Below are 12,572 nucleotides of genomic sequence, written 5' to 3'. Positions count from 1 at the left end.
GAAGCCCTCTGGTGGACCCTTAGCCGTTTTGGCTGCCCACCAAAATTCATCGCCATTGTGAGGCAACTCCATGATGGTATGAACGGCAGTGTCCTGCACAATGGCATCCAGTCTGAGTTCTTCCCCAACCAACTCTCTTTTCCATTTTCTTGGCTGCCTTCCTTAATCGTGCCAGTGCCAATTTAGCCTGCGGGGAGAACATCGAGTACAGGGTAAAGGGGGGGGGAGGGGTCTTTTCAACATAAGACGACTCCACGCAACAACAGAGGTGTCGGCAGCTTCCATTACTGAACTTCAGTATGCAGACGACCTCACCCTTGTTGCTCACATTGAACACGACCTACAGGAGATCCTGAACGCCTACGCAGATGCGTATGCACACTTCGGCCTTGAGGTGAATGCACAGTCTCGTTCAAGATTCTTTGAACACTGCTGGGGACTTCTAACAACTCAAGGCCGTTTGTTTACTATAGTACGTAGTATAATAAAATAAGAAACAACAAAGCCCAACCATTAAATTAAGCAACGGGGAACTAAGTGACCAATCACCGATCACTTTTACATTTACTCACAATTTTTACAACATACTATAGTAAACAAACGGCCTTGAGTTGCCAGAAGTCCCCAGCAGTGTTCAAAGAATCTTGAACCAGACAGTATGTAAGACTCAGACTCTCTTTCAACCTGCCCCTGATTCAGACACACGTCCACCATCCATCCAGCTTAACGGTACTACCCTCTCTAATGTTATCCACTTTCGGTATCTCGGCTCCCACCTGTCCACCACTGCAGACATTGATGAAGAGATTCAGCAGCGGATCAGATGTGCATTCCAAGCCTTTGGCAGAATCCGAAATCGTGTTTTCAGGTGTAGGGAGCTGAAATTATCTACAAAGCTGCACGTATATCGAGCAGTGGTCCTCCCCACCATGCTATATGGCAGTGAGACATGGGTCACATACAGGAGGTACCTCAAGCCACTTGAAGACTTTCTCCAATGTAGTCTACGTTCCATCCTCCGAATTTGCTGTGAAGACAAAAGAACAAATGCCAGTATTCTTGCTGACACCAACTGTAGGAGCGTCGAGGCTACCATTATCCATGAACAACTAGGCTGGACTGGCCATGTTACCCGCATGGACGACAGTAGACTGCCAAAACAGCTACTTTACAGTCACCTAACGAATAGTAAACGTAACGCCGGAGGGCAATTGAAAAGGTATAAAGATAGTCTCAAGACAAACCTGAAAAAAGTGCCAAATCGACTCCCCTCACCTGGGAGTCGATTACTCCACATCGTAATGCTTGGAGGAGCACCACACGAGAAGGTGTCAATACTTTCGAGTTAGCCCCGACTGCAAACCGAGGCAGGCAAGTGCCAACGCCGGAAAGACAGTGCCACCGCCCCCTCCTGCACTAGATGCAGCCCTCCACATGTGCAACGAATGTGGACGGCCCTGCGGGTCCCGTATCGGCCTCTTTAGTCACCTCAAAACTCACCAACCTAGGTATCAAACTTAATAACTCATATCATTGTATCATAGCTGGATGATCGTCATACTCGATTCCGAGTGACAACAAAGTAGTAGTAGTTATCGGGGTACTGCAGGAGTGGTGTTATCGGAGTACTGCAAGGGGTGGTGTATCGGGGTACTGCAGGGGGTGATGTTATCGGGGTATTGCAGGGGGTGGTACGTGGTATTTCCTGTGCCCGTCGCTGTTTGCGACATCATGTGTGATGTACCAGCAGGCCAGGACTGCTAAGCAACCAGCCCTGCCATGCCCTTCATCGGTCATAACCCCTAACCCTCTCCTTCTTCAACTCTCGGGTCATTCCTTGATCATATCCTGTCCTGCTTGTCCTGTCTCTGCCTCCCTGCTTTACTGCTTCGCCTACTGTTCAGTCTTCCCTCTTACATCACGTCATATATTGTTTCCACATTCTTCTGGGCTTCTTGTGACAAACATTTCCATCTTACTAGTCAATCAAATCATCTCATTGGTTCTTGACATACCTTTACCCAGAGGTCCTTGTCCTATCTTGAATAATCCATCTTTTACCACGGCATCTCGTCCTCCCACCGGCCACACTAAGTTTGTTGTCTTTTGTTATTTAATCAAGTTAGGATCATGACATCCGCTTACCCACCAAGGAGTTAAGGTTATTTAATATCTTTAATTAGTTATGCTAGTTTTTTCACAATGCTTCCGTTTAAAAAAAAATCAACCTATGATTGGTAAAAATCTCAAGATTAATAATTAACATCACCAATTTTAAAAAGTTTCTAACCCACAGAAGAACTCTGAATTTTTATAGCGTTCCGCTTTGGTTGTCAATCAATGCCGTGCACTGGTGCAGGGTGTCTCAAAAAATATATTCACACTGTCTTAGAGATTTTTGTAGATATTGCGTGAATATTTGTATTACAACAGCAATATATTTTCATTTTTTGATGTGCGAGGTGTCTCACAAGTGAGGACAATGTTACTATTGGAATACTATACAAATATCCATGCGATCTCCACGAGAATCTGTGAGACAGCGTGTATAAATTATTTTGAGACATCCTATATATTGTTGGGTGAAGTGGCGATGCCCCTGAACGAGCATGGAGAGTGAAAGTCATTTGACTCGTTGAAGGCAATGAACTGGGCGGGTAGGGAACTTAGAGGTCAGGGAGAGGGTATGAAGGTTGAAGACTACGTGTAAGTGCTCGTGTGGGGTGGGTTCAACACAGGGGAGGGGGAGGAGGGAGGGAACAAACTGGCCGCTGAGGGGTAAGGACAACCGAGAGTGGGGGGGGGTTAAAGAGGTATTACCCTGCTTTTGGGACAAGACGGGGAGGGGAGTTGTTTAGGGGGGTGGCCAGCAGGAGTACAAATAGTACCGCAGTAGGCTGGTGGAAGTGTTCTAATATATCCTGTGTCGTGGGTCGTGGAGTTGTGGACGCCACTCTCGGTGTAGAAGACCAGGCAAGAAAGGTAATTCTCTTTTTCTCTCGTAACTTAATATATTTCACCAGATTCTGTGTACATTAGAATCTGGTGTTGATGTTTTTGATATAATATTAGTGGTGTTTCTCATGGTGTATGTTAACGGGTGTGTTTTTCACGACGTTAGATTGAAAAGGTGATACTCAAACATTCTCTAGCCGTTGTTAAAGATCGCATGTTACATTTGTGACTATCTTTTGCCTTTCGAGTGATCCCACACACACACAAAAAACAATAATAATAATATCACGCCATTGTATGATGTACTACAATAGGTAAGGAGGAAGGTATACGTCAATAAACACAGTAAACTAGCGTCGAGAGGCCTCAAGTGAAACCCTGATAATGAAACTTGAGCTTTTCACTGTAATTTTTCAAATCAACATTACACTTAAAAAAAGTTGAAATTTATGACAGGGGGTTTGTTAATTCTACCAACTGTGTTTCTGATTTTCTTAATTATTCTTCTCCGAATATTTTATAAACCAAAGTGAAGCTGGAAGGCAGAAAATGATGTATTAAGATGTTTGTGCCACAATACACCTTTTCACATACAGTATCCGTTGAGACATTGTTACATAACTATTTGACAAATTTCATAACCGAATGACAGAACACATATCGAATGACAATCTAAAATAACTGTTTGTTCATGCTAACGGAAGTGATTGACATAAGTTATGAAGTTGACAGACATGAACAATAAACCGAGTCCACATACAGAGAATGTAACAATTGGAGAATGACATACCACCAACAGTTATTTTAGATTGTCATTCGATATGTGTTGTCATTCGGTCATGAAATTTGTCAAATAGTTATGTAACAATGTCTTAACGGACATGTGAAAAGGTGATTTAGTGTTCAACTCGCTCTTGTTCATTACAAGTAGGTAAAAGTGGTGTACATTATCCTTGGTGTACATCCATCACTCACTCGCTTACAAGTGCAAATGTCCGTCTCATGATGCATTAAATTATGAGGTCCTCTCGCCACGTGTCCTTTTATTGTTAATTCTTTTCTAGCAAATGTTCAAGTAAATAAGAGAATTGGTAGTTTAATTGCCTTCATAAGAATTTATATAATTAACATTACTTATCATTTGTTATCGTACAGTCGTGGCTATTTTACTCAATCACACTTTTACACCAGAGATAAAGGTGTTGTTGTTTTATCTGAGATTAAGTTAAGGTGACCATACATGTTTTGGTACATGCATGTGTGTTTGATAAGTTGGTTAAGGACTAATGTTTCTGTGTTGTATAAGAAGATACTTAGAATGTAATGTACTGCACTACACTCGCAAGCACAAGTCACATACTGTATTACCTATGTTCTACTTTATGTTTTGTATGTTGTTAAACATGTTGACTATTTGTTAGACGTGAATAAGGATATTGCACATAATTCCTGCCTGTAGATTATCATATAACATATAAACTTCATTGTACTGTTTTATACATATTATATTCTTAATAACAAACTTTTGAACAATTCATAATGTAAACTTCTTGATTTCAGGATTTCAGCTGTTGTGTTTGCAATAATTTATGATGTACAGTAATTATGTTGACCGACCAAGAATAATCATCATCATTTATCGTAGAAGTAGAAATTATGTTTTAATTTTCCTATGCCATAATACACCATCTTACAGATGATGGAGAGTAATGCGAGGAGTGTGATGGTGGTGGTGGTGGTGGTCGCCATGGTTACCTTCACCCAGGCATACGTTCCAGGACCAACCGGTAAGTTAATTCCTTGTCTTAATGTAAGTTCATCAAGTGTCTACATCAACAACATCACGAAGGATATAAACAGCAGTAATAACACCTCATAAACTGCTTGCGTGGTTTAACTATTTCATCTGCTGACACGTGAAACTGAAGTCGTGTCCCGCGGCCAGGCGGGATATTGTGCCAAAATAATCTATGCCATGTGAGTCCTGCACTAAGTTGCAATTGTCACGGTAACAGCCATACTGTTACACCATGGGTCCTTTAAGAGAAAAGTCTGACAATAATTTTATATCAGCCTTTTACAGCTAATTAATGTTGCAAGTTAAGCGACCTCGGTTATAATAATATACCCAAAGCTAACGATTATTAATTATTATTGTGTTACAGACCTTCGGTACCCGGACGATATCGTGTTTCCTAAAGTGGAGTGTGTAAATGAAGGCTCATTCATCCACCCCAGAAACTGTTCCTGGTACTATAGGTGAGTCTCAATGGTATTGCTTCCCTCAATAATGCCAACAACACCTTCACCCTCCACCGTCGCTTAACCCGTAATACCATCTCACAAGAAAACATATATCGTGCATAGACAACCTAGAGTCCTTTACGGATCGCATCTATAACGCCTGATACAGTAATAGTTCTTTAATTTATCTATTTTATGGGGCCTAACACGGTTCAATAGTTAACGAGAAATACATGAAATAATGATGGAAATCTTGAGACGCGACTATCCCTAAACTTACATTGGCATATTCGACGAGGCCTGACATTATCGTGGCCGGTTAAGCCCTCCACTACACTATGTATTTATTTATATTCATATAGGTGTTCACACTGTTATAACGATCAATTTTTCATGTTATCTGCTTCATTTAGGATGTTCTCATGCTCCTTCTTACTCTATTCAATACAGTTTCTGTTGACAACACTGAGCTGCTCTGTCAAGATACACTCTACAGTTTAAAATACTAATGGCAGTTATTAATGATTCTTCTAATATTTGTTTGCCACCAGTCTGCATTTGTCGGTTTTCACCTCAAGTGATTTTCTTTTGCAGGTGTGTAGACAGAATGCACGTTGGTCACTACCACACGTATCACTTTATGTGTGAGAGAGGCACAGTGTTCTCAGACGAGCTGGATCAATGTATTTTCCCATACCTGGTCCCGCCTCCCTGTGGTACTGCCACACAGTCTTCATCAACAACCCCAACAACAACCACCATAACAACTTCAACAACGCCAACAACCACAACAACAACGCCAACCACAACAACGCTAACAACCACAACAACGCCGACAACCACAACAACGCCAACAACCACAACGCCAACAACCACAACAACGCCAACAACCACAACAACGCCAACAACCACAACAACGCCGACAACCACAACAACGCCAACAACCACAACGCCAACAACCACAACAACGCCAACAACCACAACAACAACCACAACAACAACAACCACAACAACGCACGCCAACAACGCAACAACGCCAACAACACAACAACGCCAACAACCACAACAACGCTAACAACCACAACAACGCCAACAACCACAACAACGCCAACCACAACAACGCTAACAACCACAACAACGCCGACAACCACAACAACGCCAACAACCACAACGCCAACAACCACAACAACGCCAACAACCACAACAACGCCAACAACCACAACAACGCCGACAACCACAACAACGCCAACAACCACCACTACAATCACAACTCCAACAACCGGCCCGACAATAAGCATACCTTGCCTAACTAGAGATAGTGTGTGTGGCACGTACGAGGTGTGTCAGCCAGTTAGGCGCCAGCAGGAGCTATGTACTGGCTGCTTCATAGGTTCTATACCTTTCCCTGCCTCTGTCCATTGCGGCGAGGGATTTTTCCTTGACAAGTTCACCATCAAATGTGTATCAAGTGAGTACTCCAAGTCTAATTCATATATGAAGGGTGTCTCAAAACATATATACACTGACTTACTTCTGTGGCGATCCCGTGAATGTTTGTACAGTATTACAATAGAAACATTGTCCTCAATTGTTGATGTGCCGTTGTAGGAGACCTCGCACATCACGTGAGGAAACAATGGCATTGTTGTAATGAATTATACAGTATACATTTAAGTGATCGCAACGCAAATCTACAAGGCGATAAGTATACATTTTCTGAGACACCCTGTACTGTATATTCAAAGCACGCAGCAGGCTGGTTGGTATACAGTATAATGTCACTTTATGAAATATTTGTGTTCACTTCACAGTGTACATTCTCTGAACCTTCTTGTTTCAGACTCAACTCTGTGTCCAGCTAAACTTAGATCAGAAGTAATGACTAACTCCATCAACACACTGAGCTGCTCCCACAACAACACCCGCCCCCGAGAGCCCTGGATCTTTAGTCAGTTGTGTGAAGACTTTGTTCTGTGTGGAACTGATGGCAGTGACAAGGTAAGCCTCTAACATTACCCAGGCTGCCCATTCATATAAAGTGTTGTGAGGTAGAGATGACGCCGGTTACAGTTGATGGTATTAAGCTATGGCACCTCGAGACACAGCTTCATAGCCCAGGAGGTTCATGTATCACAACTTGTTCCCTCCACACATTAACTATCACCTTCAACACTGGTCATATGGCCCCGCCCCCCCTCCCGTCATCACAGGCCCAAACCAACCTAAAACTAGTTGAGATCCGTTTGTACAGTACAGGTACTGTACTAATTGTCATCAATATGAAATGTCTTCAGCCTCAGTCCAGATGATTAGATCAGGTAATAATGTTAGAGTGAGTTCTAATAGAACTGGATTCTTTTTGACTCACAAACAACAAGTCTACCATAACTTTTATTAGTACATTACCTCACTAACAGGAGACTCGCACACTCTGCACCAGCTTTTTCCAATGTGTGGAGACTGAAGAAGGCAAGTGGACCTCACAGATGAGGAACTGCGTTGGTGGCCGCATGTACAGCTATGATGCCGACAGTTGTGTCTCCAAGCCTACAGGTGTGTGGAGGTGTCAATCAGGGGTTTGTAAGTGTCCAGGTACACTGTAGCTACTTGTTAATCATTACTGTACCAGTACAGTACTGTGTGTTTGTTGACATTTAACAGACGTGCATGACAAAAGGTAATAATGTAGGGGGGAAGAAGAGGCACGTGGTGAGTCACAGGTGACCACAATTATTACAGGTTGTTATATACTTGGGTGGCATGTCTTCAAGCAACGTTCACAATGTCTTTGTTTACAATAGAAAAAGTTACAGAAATAGAGAAAAAAATTACTCTTAATGTAAAATACCCCACTGGCAGTCATTATTACCAGTATGTGATGGCTTAATAAATGCCTTGATATAGTGGAGTATAATTGTACTTTAAATAATAATATAAATTATCATTACAAAGTTATTCAGTGTTATTATGTTGCATTGAGAGTAATTTCTTAGTCAGGCGAGTGACTATGGTTTTTGATGTTTCCTACAAAAAAAAATATTGTTTCAGTCTTTTACTTGTACAGTACAATATTACTGTAATTTTGTAGAAATGCATTTTTCATATCCAGTAATTTTATCTATTAATATTTACAGTGGTCCCTCAGTTAACGAACGCCTCGGTTAACGAGATTTCGGTTAACGAGTTACCTTCCATAAGATTCTTAACTTCGATAACGAGTTTCTTACAAGCCGACCTCCACATGTTTTAGCTTGCATTTGGCGGTCCACCAGCTGTAGTATTAGTCCGCCAATACAGTAATCGGTTCTAGGGCTTAAATTCCTTACCCTTTTAGTAAATATCAGGAAGTTTATACTATTCAATAATTTAAAAGTTTAATATTAAATTTTTTAGTCATTTTAACAATTATTGAACATAATTGAAGGTAGGGTCACAAGTTTGTGGCACGCCATCCAGCCTGCCAACACAGCATACAGGCGTTAGTCTTTGTGTCTTTTCAGTGGAGGTAACATCTTGCTTGAGACTCTCTTCAACTACCGTAAACGCTTTTTTTCTGTGTTTCCAAGCAAATTATTGGTCATTTTGAAATTTATTTCACATATTGACAATATATAATGCAGTGCAGTGTTGATTTAAAGAAAATAATCTTGAATTACACCAAGAGAACTAAAACTTTATAGGTGAAATGGCACCATGGGGTGACTTCTCTTCCACCCCAATGCCTTCTCTTCTCCCTTCTCCTCTACCCCCATTCTAATTCCCATCATCATCATCCAGGAGCCTTCTACATACACACCTCAAAGTAATTGTACTTTTCTACCTTTTTTGTTGAATTTAGGCAATTTTCGGTGAGCTGGAACCAATTACCCAAAAACCTATTGAAACAATGGTTTCGGTTAACGAGCAACCTTCTAGAACGGATTGTGCTCGTTAACCGAGGGACCACTGTATTATTATTTTTTTTTTTAATTTACATTATATTATCTTATATTCATTTGTTTATTCATATTTTTTCAGGTAAGGAACTATGTTAGCGGATATTTTTAGAACAAAGATGTCCTCCTTGAATATTATGGTACTGCACTGTACCATGAATATAAAGCTGCAGTAGAAGGGATAACCATTGAATTTACTTAATCAGAGCATCAGTAACTGGCAGCTTCTTATACAACAAAGAACTCCTGTACCATATCATGAAGTTCATTGATGCTCCTTTGTATATTGTCAACTTCTTGGAAAATGCACAAAATAAAGTGTAAATAGAAGGACGTAGCCAGTGAATAATGATATGAAACGAGAATGATGAAATATTGTTTTATACTGTACAGTACTAACATGTTTAACTACCAACCAACATCAGTTCTGATAATGACATGTGATACTTTGCATCAGAAATAATGTAGAATATCACATGTATACAGTCACTTGTTTCTTGTGTTATACTTTGTGTGTTTATTTGTTGATGCTTCAATTTTATGAATAATAATAATAAAACACTGATTTGTACATAGACTTTCTTAATTAAAAAAAATAGATATTACTGAACTGTACATCTTGTGTTTTGAGGCCCAATTTTTTTTTATTATTATTATTATATCAGTAGAGGTAGTTCTCGACATGTTGATTAAGGATCTGTGATCAAAAAGTTGCTATTTTGATAATTGTGTTCATAGTAATTAGGTCAATCAATAAAAAAAATCAAAATTTTGACTGCAAATCCTTAATCAGCATGTGGATTACCTGTAACGAGATTTTGAATAAAAATAATTTTTCAGCCCCAAAAGCATCCAAAAGGTACAGTTGCATCAAAAAATACCTTTACCTAGTGGTGAAATTTACATACATTTGGCAGCAGGGCCAACACAAGGGTAATTGGTGTGCCTTGGACAAACCTTTAGATGTGTGCCCCTAGTAAGTCTTGATAAGCTAATGTAGGTACTCTATTACTGTAACACCTCTGATATAACATGTATATTTTCATCTTGTGGCTCCATTCATTCATGCAAATAACCAATTATTATCATTACATTAACTCAGAGAAGAAAATGTCAATAAAACACAACTTTCAGTTAAGCTTTATTTTAAGGTACTGGACTAATCCATAAAAAACATAATAAGCATAAATTTAGCAGTCAGTTAGCTCCTGTAACTTATCATTATTGTTTCATTACTAAAGACACACAGTAAAGAAACAATGGTTAATACAGTAGTTGAATTAGGTCATGGATCATAAGAGTTTGCCTGGTTACTTTTCTCTTTTTTTTTCTTTTTACACTGCACTTAAAGGACTAGTGTTAACAAATATCAGAGCTAAATAACTGCAATTTATGCCATCTGGTAATTATGTTACTGGGAATTTGTAACTATGGATTTCATGTAATTGCTGCAACCAGCAGGGATTACATGAAATTACCGAATTTTTCTGGGATTTTGTGACCACTAGATTTCAAAATTTATCATTTTCACTGTGTAAATATGTAATATTCAGAAATATTAATGTGATATTTAGATACATTAGAACAAAAATGACAGATCTGCCAAACAGGGAAACATAAGTAGGCCAGGCTGAAACACTCGTGCCTCGTGGCGAGCTAAAACAAAGCCTCCAAGCAATGCCCTCAGTCAGGGGGTGGAAGCATTTTGAACTAGGCCTATAGTGAACCCTCACTTTACGCGGTCAATTGAACCCACGGCTGCCCGCGTAAAGTGAGAAACGCGTAAAGTGAACAACATAACATATGGGATTAATTGAAATAGAGACCGGGCCGACCCCCCAAACTCCACTTTTTCAGACACAATACCTACGTTGTAGTAAAAATAACTTCTTAATTTTATGATGGTATGCACACACAATTAATAATTACGAGAAATATCAATAATATTAGGTTTCTTAACACTTACATTAGAAGAAAAGATGGCTGGGCACACGGGGATGGGGGGTTGGTTCCGAAGCAGAGGGCAGATTATTGGCCCTCACCTGTATCACTATCCATCACAGAGGCTTGCAGGGCCTCTTTGTTAAACCCCCCAAAGTCCATATCCTCACTATCATTATCACTATCACTGACTTGGGCCGGCTGTGGTGGGTGGCGGGTGAAGAACTAGGTAATGTTTTGATGACTGGGCGACCTTGTGTGCACCCTGCTCGCACCGCTCTCCGCTTTAAAGGTACACACACCGCGGAAAGTGAGCATTCCGTGTTCGGCAGGGTACCGCGTAAACGTGGAAACGGGTAAAGTGGGACCGCGTAAAGCGAGGGTTGACTGTATAAATTTAAATGTACTTTATCAAATTAATGTAAATGCAATTCATGAAGTTAAGGGACAATTATAAAATTTAATGTTATTGTGATAGTTTCCCAGTTCTAAATAAGTTACGTGTGTCTCAAAGAAACTATTAGAAGTACGAGAAAGATGACGTGGGGGAGGGGGGGGTGTGGCGGCAGGCAGGCGAGCACCCTGAGGTATGCAGGCATTGACCAGGCATCAGTAAGTTACGGTCAGTGACCCAGACGGACGTCTGTATACGCGCCTGTGAGCAAGCGACCACGTGGCCTCGTCCCTTCCCGCGCATTCATCCGTGTTGCAAGTGTTTAGATAGGGCGGAGAAGAATTTAACAGTAGTTAACAAAGTACTCCTTTTGCAGGGTCACGAGACCCCACTTGGTTGATGGTGATTTGGAAGACATAGCTGGCTACTCACGGGGTGGTTACCCACCTTGCCGGCAAGCAGACAGGTGTCCCTATTTACCAAACTATCGTGACTGAACGCAGAGTTTGGATGTGGTCGATCTGGTTCATCGAATCTCCCCACCTAGGTTCATACAACACCACACGAACCACCCACACATCTCCTCAGTCAGTTAGTGAAAAATCTTACTAAAAGGAAAGTAGAACCCCTCCCTCAGCTGGGCAGGGTTCACTTGGTTGTACTCGGAGCTGGCTTAGTATGAGTACAGACTGAGTGAATGAAGGGTCACACGCTGGGACCGGGAGTTCTAGTGGTTACATAGACGTTCATCTCCCCAGTATTGGGTGTATGTGATTAAAATAGCCAAGTCCAGGTGTGAGATCAACGCTCCTCATGGTTGATTGCACACGTGGGACGTAGGAGTTCCTCTTCAAAAATTGGTGAAAAGCTGTAGCACCTTAAAGTATGGGTGCATTCTGAACTTGTGTGTGAAGCATGTTCCGGGTGTTGGTGGAGAAATGCACTCATAACTCCTGAACCTAGAAAGAATAATGAAAAAACAGCGGAGCACCTGCCTGCCTGACGGGTCATGAGTGATTTTCTCAGTTTCTTGTAAATGCCTGACCAGCTTGGCGGGTTAGTAGTTACAACCTTCGGGTTCTATTTAGTTAGGACAGTTAGGA

General features: G+C 41.0%; 1 protein-coding gene across 1 annotated transcript; it reads left to right on the top strand.

Annotated features, from left to right (window-relative positions):
• The first annotated feature begins 2,907 nt into the window (after window positions 1–2,907).
• Window positions 2,908–9,233, top strand: LOC121873140 (low-density lipoprotein receptor 1-like). Its single transcript, XM_042376457.1, has 7 exons — window positions 2,908–2,982; window positions 4,652–4,742; window positions 5,121–5,214; window positions 5,794–6,063; window positions 7,011–7,197; window positions 7,617–7,752; window positions 9,217–9,233. Exons 2-7 carry the CDS (start codon window positions 4,652–4,654, stop codon window positions 9,231–9,233), a joined length of 795 nt encoding a protein of 264 aa, XP_042232391.1. The 5' UTR covers window positions 2,908–2,982.
• Window positions 9,234–12,572: the final 3,339 nt, after the last annotated feature.

This window comes from Homarus americanus, unplaced genomic scaffold, assembly GCF_018991925.1.
Source record: "Homarus americanus isolate GMGI-L3 unplaced genomic scaffold, GMGI_Hamer_2.0 scaffold32929, whole genome shotgun sequence".
Lineage (NCBI taxonomy): Eukaryota > Metazoa > Arthropoda > Malacostraca > Decapoda > Nephropidae > Homarus > Homarus americanus.
Note: the sequence above shows the minus strand (reverse complement) of the source record. Positions and strands in the feature narration are given on the sequence as shown.